Source organism: Schistocerca serialis, chromosome 2 (assembly GCF_023864345.2).
Source record: "Schistocerca serialis cubense isolate TAMUIC-IGC-003099 chromosome 2, iqSchSeri2.2, whole genome shotgun sequence".
NCBI lineage: Eukaryota > Metazoa > Arthropoda > Insecta > Orthoptera > Acrididae > Schistocerca > Schistocerca serialis.
Genome location: NC_064639.1, coordinates 648,350,657 through 648,364,738, shown reverse-complemented (window position 1 = coordinate 648,364,738; position 14,082 = coordinate 648,350,657). Strand labels below are relative to the sequence as shown.

Here is a 14,082-nt window from a genome sequence, read left to right as displayed (position 1 = left end):
GACGTTTGAGTTTATTATTTCTTTGATACTAAATCTATTCGGAAGATATTTAGCAGGCAGTACCCACATACGCCGCTGAATATACTTACGAAATTATATCATAGTACGGCACAGGGCGAGAGGGGTACGAGAAGAAGGAAAGATAAACGGAAGAGAAGAAGATGTAGAGGGAGACGGAAGGAGAGGATATGGACATAGGGAAAAGAAGGAGATGGAGGGGGGAGTAGCAGATGGACAGAGGGGCGTGAAGGGATGGACAGGGAATTGGGGGGATGGGGGACTTGGGCAGAGGGAAGGGCGAGTAGGAGATGGACAGAGAAGGGAGGGGAAGGAGAATATTGATTAATAGAACTGAAATGAATATGTACGTGGGTAACATCGAGTACTCAGAGATTGGTGAATATGTTATACGTAACATAAGCAAATACGTGTTCGTGATGGTGCCAATGAAGAGTATCCGTATCCTACATGGTTCTTATTCAGACTTAGTAAAATGTAATTTAACTGGAGTTGGTATGTACAGCGACCACAAAAATTGTGTAAGCAGTTAGTTTTGCCAATGACAACGCAGTCCAATGTTTTCAGCATGTGAGCAGTCGCCCATTCGACGAGAAACACAGGTTCGGTCTACAAACATGGCTAAGTTTCGGGAATGCGAATGATACTACCGTAATACCAGGGTCGTCCAGAAAGAAAGTTCCTATCAGTCGCGAAATGGAAACCACTGGGAAAATCCGATAACTCTTTGCACAGATGTGTTGGGCAGTGTCTCTAGTGTGCTCGTCGATCACGTCGCTTCACTCTTTTCAGTTCTGAGTGGACAGTGACCACGTGAAGATGGGTAGGGAATAGCGTCTGCCGCCAAGTATGAGGGCCTGGTTACAGGTTTCGCCTGTGTCATGCAAATCGACATGACACAACTGTCGAGCAGTTCCTTCTTCATGCCAATTCTCGGCCACACACTGCAGGGGCAATGAAGATGTTCCTGCAGCGTTTCCGATGAGAAGTGTTTGATCACCCACAATACAGTCCGTAATTGGCTCCCCCTTAGTCTCATCTCTGCTCACAAGAACCGCTGGCTATGGAGACAAAACTTTTCCACAGACAACGAGCTGCAGACCAGTGCAGATAACTGGCCAAAAGCACAGGCGGCTTCTTTCTACGATGGGGATATTGGATAGTTGATACAACACTATGAGAACACTCGAAGTTGCAGCGGCGGCTAAATCGGGATGGCCGGACGCGGGATTGAACCGTCGTCCTCCCGAATGCGAGTCCAGTGTGCTAACCATTGTGCCATCTCGCTCGGTATCACTGCTGTGCAATACTGTTTTGTTTATATATTCTTACTATGAAGATAGTTCAGAATGTAAAAAGCTAATAATACACTGTTCAACCGTTTCTCAGAACCATTCACTGGGCACACTATATAAAAACTGTCCGCTGACAACAGGACTGTAACGATCATGTTTGGTTTTCATTTCGAGTACCTCACCTCCCCACTTGTCTGACTAAAAAACTGAGTCACCGTCTTTATTTAACGAGTAGTATTTTGATCTCAGAAAGAGATTAGATGTTAGTATTACTCACTTCAGTGCTTCGGCGTAAAGATTACAGGAGAGAAAAATGAAGTTATACTGCCGAAGTGTGGCGCGATATGGGTTAACAGAGCTGTTTGCTATATCTTTGCGCTACAATTTTTACCGCATTCTTATTCTGCTTTGCCTAAATAACCGTTCATTGTACGTAATAAAATATTCTGCAGTCACATCCAAACTTACTTTCTTCTCAGTGAAGTTGTATGGTAATCACTCTAATCTCACCAGCAAATATTTACGGTTCAATTTTATTCCATGCTAGAAAGCGCTGTTTTGGAATTTATTCTCACTTGGTAAATGTAACTTCAGTTTAGATCTTGTTCCTTTAGCTATTTTTGATGTACATCACTAAGAGGTAAATGTACTCCCTTGGTGCAGATAAGGTCCCACTCTTTTAAGCATATCTTTATACTGAAAGCGATTGTTGTAGCTTCTTACTATAAGGCCCCTCTCTGTATTTTGACAAATGTGTACATATTTTGGGTATTTGTTCTCCATGAAGAAGTTACATAGGTAAGAACTGAGTACATGTACGAATGTTACATACTTAAAAGACATTGGCTTTTACAAACTGAAGGCATGACAGCAAGGACATTGCAAGTTGATAAGATTCTTTTTTCCAAGTATCTTTTTGTGTTCACATGACTTCAAATGGTAATCAGAATCCATTGCTAGGAAATATGTTTCACAGTTTGAAAGTGTCGTTTTCACTCTTCAAACCGGTGTTCCAGAGATTTTTCACTTTCTTTTAAATGTCACTTTATTGTACACTGCCCAATAGTAAATCTGGTACCGAGCGCTGCGGGTTTCGAATCCGCACCAGATGGCATGGACGTCGATTACCACTAGAGGTCTCTGCAGCCGTCATGCCGTAAGCCGTGGCTGCACGCGCTTCTGGCCCGTGACGTACCCTACCGTGTATTTAAGCGCCTGCCTCTCACTCAGCGAGCCCCCTCCCCTCCCCCCCCCCAAATTCTATAAGTCCCTCCAGATCCTTGAGCGTCATGCACTCCGCCTCGCCTTCCATATACACCTCCCGTACCCCATGCAGATCCTCTATGACCTCATTCCTTTCCCCCACCTGCTCTTATTCCTCGAACATATCCCGCCGCCTTGATCCCCCTCACCCCGTGGTTGCTCGTCTCCTCTACCATCTTCACCCCCTGCCACGTCTTCACTGTTGTGTACCCCCTACCCTCCATCTCTACACCCTTCATCTCCTTTCGCAAGGTGGCTTCCATCAACTCCCCCTCCCGGATGATGCCCTCTCTCCCTCCATTTATCCCTCCTATCAACTCTTATCCTCACCTGCCCCTCCATCCTTTCCGTGGGCTCCCTCTTCGCCCCTTCCATCCTGTTTATCTCCCCGCCTAACCTCTCCTTACCTCCCTTCTCACCCCCACCTGAGTCCCTTTGTGTTCCCGTCCTCTGCCTTCCCCACTCCCTGTCGCGTCTGACCAGCACCCCCCACCCCTCTTATGGGTCCTCATCCTCCATTGGCTCCTTTCGCCCCCTCCCCCCCTTTTCCTCACCTTCCCCCTTTCTTATCTTCCCCTCATCTGTCTAGTATCCCCTCATGTGCTCTGTCTGATTCGTATGTATTTTTATGAGCATCATCATCCCTTTGTTCTATTTTTTAAGTTCCACGATTTTTTTTCGCCATGTGCTCTCGGCTGTGGTATATCCTATTTTAGAGCAGTGTTCCAGTGACTGTTCAGGATTGTTTCATCTTTTCCCGTGTTGCGAACAGAAACCATGCTGGGTGTGAATTTTATGTCCTTTGCAAACAGTTCAAAATGGTTCAAATGGCTCTGAGCACCATGGGACTCAACTGCTGTGGTCATAAGTCCCCTAGAACTTAGAACTACTTAAACCTAACTAACCTAAGGACAGCACACAACACCTAGCCATCACGAGGCAGAGAAAATCCCTGACCCCGCCGGGAATCGAACCCAGGAACCCGGGCGTGGGAAGCGAGAACGCTACCGCACTACCACGGGATGCGAGCAATGTGTCAAACAGTAACCAGACTGTCACTGTGTATTTTTAATTATCTACTTATTATTTTACCTGTCTGATTCGTATGTATTTTTATGAGCATCATCATCCCTTTGTTCTATTTTTTTAAGTTCCACGATTTTTTTTCGCCATGTTACCCATTAAGTCTTCCATTTTATCGCCTGATTTTTTTTATTATATTTTATCTTCTCCTTTAAAACAAAGACTGTAGGCAGAAGAGCGGCATACTAAGCTGCTTCCAGCTGCCCCCCGAAGGGGGGAATCGAAATTCAATAAAGAAAACAAAATTTAAAAAAAACTCAGCGAGGAAGTCTGATATTCGCCTGAGTCTTTCGACATCTCGCTAACAGACATCGTGTCTACTTTGCTTAGCCGGCCGCGGTGGTCTCGCGGTTCTAGGCGGGCAGTCCGGAACCGTGCGACTGCTACGGTCGCAGGTTCGAATCCTGCCTCGGGCATGGATGTGTGTGATGTCCTTAGGTTAGTTAGGTTTAAGTAGTTCTAAGTTCTAGGGGACTGATAACCACAGCAGTTGAGTCCCATAGTGCTCAGAGCCATTTGAACCTACTTTGCTTATTTCTGTGTACTAGTGGTCATTGTTGATTTCATGAGGTTTTCGCAGGGGCGCTCCTGTTTGATCCCGCCGCGGTTTCGTTCACGGCCACCCCGTGACCGTTCCGGTCGCGGTAACAACAGTGAACCTCCTTGAGGGATTCATCACCATCAGCAGGGAGTTTTATTTCATTCAATGACTATAATGTTGTCATCACAAAAGAGACCTTTAACCTGTGACAGACTATTGGGAAAGCTACTGGTGTCGACGTAAGCTCACATACTGGTCAGAAGCTTTCTACCGATTATGCGTAAGTGGGAAATAAGAGTTCCAAAAATCCTGCAAGTAGACAGCATTTGTTCTTTGCTGGAAAAAGGGGAAACAAATCAAGAACACAGCGTTTGACTTTAAAGTCAATCACTTTTTAGTTATGGAGTAAAAACAATTTGCGAGATACTTGGTGGTCATGAGATACGAGTGTCGATCGGTCTGTGATCCCAGATGTAAGAGGATAGCTGTAGACCCTCTTGGACCTAGGCGATAACTGAAACTTTTACATGTTCTGAAGTCGGACGTTACTGATACAGACTAAACACGAAAGATGCTATGTTGGTATGGAAAGTTTACATGGAGCTTAGTGCTACTTTTTAAATTTTTGTAGTGGTGTGTGCGGCTTAGAAACAAATAAAGGCAGCTTAGACCTAACTTCCGTCAATAACGAGGTCATTAGAGACTGAGCACCAGCTCAGGCTAGTAACGAAAGGAGATGGAAATAAGCCGCGTCCCTTACATGGAACCATCCCAGAATTTGCCTGGACTCGTAATTAGGGTTCAAAATGGCTCTGAGCACTATGGGACTTAACATCTATGGTCATCAGTCCCCTAGAACTTAGAACTACTTAAACCTAACTAACCTAAGGACAGCACACAACACCCAGCCATCACGAGGCAGCCTTCGTATTTAGGGAAACGATGGAAAATCTAAATCTTGATGGTCGAATGTTGATCTGAATCACTGGCCTCCAGAATGCGAGTCCAGTGTGTTAACCACTACGCCACATCGATCGGTGTTGCAGCATGTATAATGCGCAAGTGATTGGTCGGCAGAGTCTCACATTAGACCTTGGAGCTACCAACTGGAGATGGTTTTGTCGGAAGAGACGGACTAGTTAAAACGAATGAACGGTTTACCGTGGAAAGCTGACGCATTCTGGTTTTCGTGTGACGTGTGGTTTTGTTATCGTATTTTGTCTAGATGGAGAATCCTCTGGAAGTTATGTGCCAATTAGTTGTGGTACCTTGACTTTCAAGAACGTACTTTTTCATGTCCTTTGGTCAGACCAACATACACTTAGCTCATTTAGTGTTGCTGCGATTGTATCACTAGTTGACATCACAGGCATTCCCGGCGTAATAGGTCTTGAAAACCTCTTCGGGTTCGCTGCCGGATCGTAAAATCAACTCCATTCAATATTTCGGCGGCAACTGTTCCACATCTTGAGAACTCTGCTTCTGCTGATGAGTCCCGCTGGCAACTGGTTGAAGTGGTCACTCTTTTGACCTTGTCTTTCGGCTCAAAGAGAGATTGTCAGCCGGCCGCTGTCGCTGAGCGGTTCTAGGCGCTTCAGTCCGGAACCGCGCAGCTGCTACCGTCGCAGGTTCGAATCCTGCCTCGGGCAAGGATGTGTGTGATGTCCTTCGGTTAGTTAGGTCTAAGTAATTCTAAGTCTAGGGGACTGATGACCTCAGCTGTTTAAGTCCCATAGTGCTTAGAGCCACTTGTACCATTTGAGCCAAGAGATTGTCAGTCCTTATAAGACCGTTTTACAAGATTAGCTTGGGCTAGAATTTATGTTCATTTGTCGGTAGATCATTTGTTGACTAATCAGTGATGCAATAAGTAGTAAAATTTAGCTCGCGAGCAACACATAGTTTGTAGCACGATGAGTCTGATATCTATGCGTCTGAAAAAAGGACCGTCCGTCAACAATGCAGACGAGGCTTGAGATGGTTATAAGAAACGAAGGGATGGTAAATCGCAGTATCTTATCAAACGAACCATCCCAACGTTTGTCCTAAGCCATTAATGAAAATCGTAGAAAAGCTTAACCTGGTTGGCCGTACAGGGATTCGAACCACCATACGACGTAGAAGCAGTCCAGTATCTTACCAATGGACAACCAGGAACACTGATAAGCGCCTAAGACTTCGCCCCACGTCGTATCATGACGAAATGCATATTAAGGAAATTTTCAAGGGCTGACCCATGAAGAAATGACCATTTCAGCTAGGAAAGTGGAAAGTTATAACGACGAACCCTTAGCTGCAGGAGAGATTTGTAGCAAATGGCAGGAAATCGCGCCAGCGCTCTCCCCAAATATTGTGACATTCTGTGGGTCTCCTCCAAAGTTGGCGATGTTACTCTTCACCCATTTGAGGGCCATCACTTGATCTTTGAGACCAGCGTTCCCAGGGATTACCTCATCTCCAGTTGATAAGAAACCTGCAAGACAAACAGGTGATAACATAGTGTTATCAGCACAGTGTCAGTTGCTAGTAGAACATTTGTACTAAACCACATAGCGTCTACATAGAAGAATGCAGTTGCCTCACCTAGCACACCCAAGCGGTAATTGATTGTCACCAGCACAACATCGTATTCCAGCAGGTGTTGAGGTCCATAAAATTCCGAGTTTCCAGAGCCCATCGTAAACGCACCTCCATGAATCCACACCATGACTGGATACAGTTTGGCATTGGCTGTTGTCGGAAGCTGAAAGACAAAAAACACGAAATATTGCAATTGAAGAAAGTGTGGCGCCGAGCGGGATTAGCCGAGCGGTTTAGGGCGCTGCGGCTGGTCCCGGCGGAGGTTCGAATCCTCCCTCACTCGTGGCTGTATGTGTTTGTCCTTAGGGTAATTAAGGTTAAGTAGTGTGGAAGCTTAAGGACTGATGACCTTAGCAGTTAAGTCCCATAAGATTTCACACACATTTGAACATTTTTTGGATTGATTGTTAGAGCTAATTACTATTGTAAGTCATGTTGTCTATGCTACTGAGCGGTCTGAGTTAGCTGCAGAGAAAAGAGATAAAGATAAATAGGATAACGAATTATAGAATATGATTCGGTAAAGATTAATTTGGCAAGCAAAGATCTGAGGTAATGTTGTTGTTGCACTGCTTGGTTGCGCATAGTTATGATGTGTTTGAATAATAGAAGGTTACACCGTCGATGAGAGAGCCCGCCTGCCATTGCTGTTGCAGATATAGTGAGTACACCGTTTGTTTGCGAATTGCAAAAAAATGGTTCAAATGGCTCTGAGCACTATGGGACTCAACTGCTGTGGTCATAAGTCCCCTAGAACTTAGAACTACTTAAACCTAACTAACCTAAGGACAGCACACAACACCCAGCCATCACGAGGTAGAGAAAATCCCTGACCCCGCCGGGAATCGAACGCGGGAACCCGGGCGTGGGAAGCGAGAACGCTACCGCACGACCACGAGATGCGGGCTGCGAATTGCATTTACGATCTTCAAACATGAGTGAATTATTTTCAATTGTCTGTGTGTATACTAGTTTACTTCCTCGATTTCTTGCTTGTTTGTGTGCTTACAAGGCACAGTCCACCATTCTAATAACTGTGTAGTGTACAGTGACCGCTGTGTTCAGATGTAAACTGAGGTGGTGACCCCCTGCACACAGCTCCAGGCAGCTGACTTCGTCACACAGCTTGAGCTTACTGCCAGTGGGCTCCACAGGGGAGGCAGAGGGGGGGGGGGGGCGTGGAGATCTGGGAAATGTCCAGCAATTCTCACCTATCCCCCTGATCAGTCCACAGATGCGACTTCCCTGCTTACTGCCAGCACTGAGGTTGACCCCATTCCAGTGGGCGAGTGGGTGGTCGCTCTAGGGAGAGGCAGGTAGTAAAAACAGGGAAGGCCACTCCGACTCGTCTGCGAAACAGGTTTTGTGTATTATGTATGGCTGACCAAGTCCGTTAGCCAGATCAGATCGCTTGCCCTGTTCCAGAGGACGCCTCTCGGCCTGAAAGGTCTGGGCATTCATAGAGGGTGGATCTACTGGTAATAGGGAGATCCAATGTAATGAGGTATTAACGACGTGGTTGCCAAGCTGGGGAATGAATCCAGTGATCACTCTGTGTATATACCATGGGGAGTCATTCCAGATGTGGTAAGAGTGCTTACGAAAGCCGTAAAGAGCATAGGGTGCAGCCAAGTGCAGGTGGCTGTTTATGTGGGAACAAACGATGTGTGTCGCTGCAGCCAACTGCAGGTGGTGCCTCATGTCGGAACAAACGACATGCGTCGCTTTAGATTGGAAAAGATTCACATTGTTTTCTTGCGTCTAGACTGCCACTCTTGCCTGCGAGATGAAGGTGGAGCTCGCCATGTGTAGTGTCGTAGCTAGAACCAACCGTGGTCCTTTGGTACACAGTCGACTGGAGAGTCTCAATCAGAGGCTCAGATGGTTCTGCGACCGTGTAGACAGCAAATTCCTCGATTTGCGCCAAAAGCTCGTGCGTTTCCGGGTTCCAATAAACAGACCAGGAGTCCACTATAAGCAGGAAGCGGCTACTCGGGTAACGGCGGTTGTATGGATCTGACTAGGCGGTTGTTTATGTTAGAGCGTCTCAGAAAACTACAGAAAGGGCGTGAAAACAGAAGGGTGCAGAACAGACAGAGGAAAGTAGACAAAGAAATAATTTTTAATGAGTGAACCGCCATTTGACTTTGTATTACTGAATTTATCTTCTGTAATATTTAGGTTTTGGCTCTTATACAACTGTCAAGTACAATACCAAAAGTTCTTAGATGAAGTACAAAGAAGTACAAAGCAGGTAAACAAGACTAACACATGCCTTTAAGATGTAACTGTCAGTTACATCTTAAAGGCATGTGTTAGTCCCGTTTACATCCTCTGGACTGCCGTAACATATGTGATATGTTAGCGGTCTAAGAACTTTTAGCACTGTTCTTTATAATGGTATAAAAGCCGAAATCTAGACAGTACAGAAGGTAAATACAGTAATACACAGTAAAATGGCGGTTTATTCGATCAAAACATACTGCATGGCTGTGGCTCAACACCACCAAAATCGGAGCTGTAGTTATAAACAATAGCAGCTACGTTCAAAAAGAACCAGCGGTCAAAAACAAAACAAAAAAACTGAAGTTCAAATTTTTATAGGCACTGAAATCAGGCTAAAGCCGAAAATTTGTCCAGCCGAAATTTTGGAAAAACATCTAGCCGTGTTCAGAAAGGATGGACATAATAGTGTTGGTGATGGAGTGTTTATTGCTTTCGAAAGTAATCTGGCTTGTAGTGAAATCGAAGTAGATACTTCCTGTGAGTTAGTAAGGGTAAAGGTTATACTTGATAAGCGAAATCAATTACTAATTTGTTCCTTCTACCGACTCAGATGATATAGTTGCTGAACATTTAAAGAAAACTTGAATCATTTAGAATAAGTACTCTACTCATATAGGTACAGTTGATGGTGACTTCAATCTACCCTCAAAATGCTGGCGAAAATACGTCTTTAAAAACGGAGGTAGGAATAAAACTTCGTTAGAAATTGTTCTGATTGCTTTCTCAGAAAATTATTTTGAATATTTAGTTCAGGAGTCCACTTGAAGTGTAAATGGTTGCGAAAACACAGTTGGTCTCTTAGCAACAAATAATTGTGAGCAAATAGGGATAATTATGACGGAATACCGACTACAAGGTTGTTGTAGCGAGACTGAACACATTAACATCCAAACCTACCAAAGGTAAACGCAAAATACAGTTATTAAAGAAGTCAGATAAAAATTCGATTGAGGTCTTCCTAAGAGATAGTCGCCACTCCTTCCAATATGAATATGTAAGCGTAGACCAGATGCGGTTTAAATTCAAAGAATTAGTATCGACTGCTATTAAGAGACAAATACCAAATAAATCAATAAGAGATGGTATTGATCCCACATCGTACGCAAAACAGGTGAGAACACTGTTACAGAAGCAACGAAAAAAGGACGCCTAATTTAGAAGGATGTAAATCCCTCAAGTTTGGTGTAATTATACAAAAGCTCGATATGTAGCGCGAAATTCAGTGCGAGATGCGTTTAATACTTTCCACAATAAAACTCTGTCCCGAAATCTAGCAGAAAACTCAAAGAGACTCCGGTAGTTTGTAAAGTACCCCAACGTAAAGACACAATCAATACCTTCACCGCACGACAATAATGGAGATATTACTGATGACAGTGCCCACTAATGTGCAGTTGCTAAATACGATTTTCCGAAATTACTTCACCAAAGAAGACGAAGTAAATTTTCCAGAATCCGAATCAAAAACAACTGCAAACATGAGTAACTCAGAAATAGATATCCTCAGTGTAGTAATGTAGCTTAAATCACTTAATAAAGGGAAGGCCACCGGTTCTGACTGTACACCAACCAGGTCCCTTGCAGAGTGTGCTGATGCTACAACACCTTATGTAGCAGTCAAATACAAACGATCGCTCGTTCAGAGATCCGTAAACATATCGCTAACGCCGACATGCAGTAGACTTTTGGAACTTACACTGTGTTCGAATATTGAGTTACCTCGAAGAAAACGATTTATTGACGAGCAGCACAAACGTATTCAGAAAATACTGATCTTCTGAAACTCAACTACCTGTTTATTTTCACGAGGTAATGAGTGCTATCAATAGGGTATATCAAAGTGATTCCGTATCTTTAGATTTGTAGAAGGTTTTTGACACCGTACCTCGCAAGTGACTTTTAATCAAATTGTGTGCCTTTGGACTATCAGTTATGCGACTAGATTCGTGATTTGCTGTCAGAAAGGCCACAATTCGTAGTAATTGAGTCATCGAGTAAAACAGAAATAATACCTGGCCTTCCACAACTAAGTGTTATAGGACCTCTGCTGTTCGTAATCTACATAAACAGTTTAGGGGATAATCTGAGTAGCATTCTTAGAGTGTTTGCAGATGGTGCTGTCATTTAACTCTTATAAAGTATCAGATGTTCAAAACGGATTTCAAAACGATTTAGACAAGATATCGGTGTGGTGCGAAAAGTGGCAATTCGCCCTAAATAATGAAAAGTGTGAAGTCATCCACATGAGTACCAAAACGAATCTTCTAATTTTCTGTTACACCATAAATCGCATGAATCTAAAGGCCATAAATTCAACAAAATTCTTAGGGATTACAATTACAAGTAACTTAAGCTGGAACGATCACATACGTAAAGTTGTGGGTAAAGCAAAGCAGAGACCGCGATTTATTGCCAGAACACTAAGAAAATACAACAGGTCTGCTAAAGAGATTGCCTACGCTAGTCTTGTACGTCCTCTTCTGCAGTATTGCTGTAAGTTTTGGGATCCTCATAAGACAGGATCGACGAAGGTCAATCAAAAAGTTCAAATAATGGTAGCTCATTTTGTACTATACCGAAATAGGGGACAGAGTGCCACAGATGTTGGGTGACTATCATTATACCAAAGGCGTCTTCCGTTTGGGCAGCAGCTTCTTATGAAATATCAATCACCCACTTTCTCCTCAGATTGTGATAATATTTCGTTGGCGCCCACCTAAATATGGAGGAACGATCAGCATAGTAACATAAGAGAAATCATAGCTCTCTGTTAGAGAGTTGAACGGTAAAGAAATAGCTTGAAGATGATTCAGTGAACCCTCTGATAGGTAAATACACTCCTGGAAATGGAAAAAAGAACACATTGACACCGGTGTGTCAGACCCACCATACTTGCTCCGAACACTGCGAGAGGGCTGTACAAGCAATGATCACACGCACGGCACAGCGGACACACCAAGAACCGCGGTGTTGGCCGTCGAATGGCGCTAGCTGCGCAGCATTTGTGCACCGCCACCGTCAGTGTCAGCCAGTTTGCCGTGGCATACGGAGCTCCATCGCAGTCTTTAACACTGGTAGCATGCCGCGACAGCGTGGACGTGAACCGTATGTGCAGTTGACGGACTTTGAGCGAGGGCGTATAGTGGGCATGCGGGAGGCCGGGTGGACGTACCGCCGAATTGCTCAACACGTGGGGTGTGAGGTCTCCACAGTACATCAATGTTGTCGCCAGTGGTCAGCGGAAGGTGCACGTGCCCGTCGACCTGGGACCGGACCGCAGCGACGCACGGATGCACGCCAAGACCGTAGGATCCTACGCAGTGCCGTAGGGGACCGCACCGCCACTTCCCAGCAAATTAGGGACACTGTTGCTCCTGGGGTATCGGCGAGGACCATTCGCAACCGTCTCCATGAAGCTGGGCTACGGTCCCGCACACCGTTAGGCCGTCTTCCGCTCACGCCCCAACATCGTGCAGCCCGCCTCCAGTGGTGTCGCGACAGGCGTGAATGGAGGGACGAATGGAGACGTGTCGTCTTCAGCGATGAGAGTCGCTTCTGCCTTGGTGCCGATGATGGTCGTATGCGTGTTTGGCGCCGTGCAGGTGAGCGCCACAATCAGGACTGCATACGACCGAGGCACACAGGGCCAACACCCGGCATCATGGTGTGGGGAGCGATCTCCTACACTGGCCGTACACCACTGGTGATCGTCGAGGGGACACTGAATAGTGCACGGTACATCCAAACCGTCATCGAACCCATCGTTCTACCATTCCTAGACCGGCAAGGGAACTTGCTGTTCCAACAGGACAATGCACGTCCGCATGTATCCCGTGCCACCCAACGTGCTCTAGAAGGTGTAAGTCAACTACCCTGGCCAGCAAGATCTCCGGATCTGTCCCCCATTGAGCATGTTTGGGACTGGATGAAGCGTCGTCTCACGCGGTCTGCACGTCCAGCACGAACGCTGGTCCAACTGAGGCGCCAGGTGGAAATGGCATGGCAAGCCGTTCCACAGGACTACATCCAGCGTCTCTACGATCGTCTCCATGGGAGAATAGCAGCCTGCATTGCTGCGAAAGGTGGATATACACTGTACTAGTGCCGACATTGTGCATGCTCTATTGCCTGTGTCTATGTGCCTGTGGTTCTGTCAGTGTGATCATGTGATGTATCTGACCCCAGGAATGTGTCAATAAAGTTTCCCCTTCCAGGGACAATGAATTCACGGTGTTCTTATTTCAATTTCCAGGAGTGTAATTGTGAATCGCAGTGTAATCATGTAGATGCAAATGTGAAGCTTTTCCATGGAATTTTTATTTATTGGTTCAGGTTAGTTAGTTTATTGTTCAGAAGAGATTAAGTAGAGTTAACAGTTCACATGGCTTCTAAAGTTAGTTTTACCACTCCTTTATCATTTCCAGTAAATTTCATGGCAAAGAATCTTTTTTATAAAGGATAATTTTTGTAAAAATCACTGTATTGATACACCTTACTAAACCTTAAATAACTTTCATTTATGTAGCGAACTCAGAATTTTCACATATTTTGATTATATTTATCGTTGCATCACAAAAAGTAGAACACAGTCCCTTAAAACTGAAGCATGATCTGTTCAGAGTAATTACACATCCCCGCATTTCGCTTCGCAAGGCTTCTTCTTTCCTGTTTAGCTCACCCGCTGCGGCGTTTCATATTTTATGTTCCTCACTACGAGGTGCATTAAGTTACCGCTGACACAGGTAAGTCATTAAAATTTGTTCGGGCCAGCTATAGCACAGTCGAAGTAGTAAGATCGTTTATTGTTAGCTGTTGCTTTTCAGAATTCATTACCATATCAGGCTGATTGAATTTCAGTTCAGATTTCATTTCAAATTCAGACAGTTTTATTTTTCACAGTGCAAAGTGACATTTCTCACAGTGCAAACTGACATTCACGGGTGTAGTACTCATTTGTTGGAATTTTATTCAGTCAGACTGCGTTCGTTAATTAATAGGGGAGTAATCTATTGTTTC

General features: G+C 44.8%; 1 protein-coding gene across 1 annotated transcript in view; it reads right to left on the bottom strand.

The window, feature by feature from the left end:
• LOC126457725 (juvenile hormone esterase-like) overlaps positions 1 to 14,082 on the bottom strand; it is a 69,617-nt gene that overhangs the window by 31,201 nt on the left and 24,334 nt on the right. Inside the window, exons 3-4 of the mRNA XM_050094261.1 lie at positions 6,784 to 6,943; positions 6,488 to 6,673 (exon numbers count right to left, since the gene is read on the bottom strand). Coding sequence (XP_049950218.1) covers positions 6,488 to 6,673; positions 6,784 to 6,943 — 346 coding nt within the window. The remainder of the gene's footprint in view (positions 1 to 6,487; positions 6,674 to 6,783; positions 6,944 to 14,082) is intronic.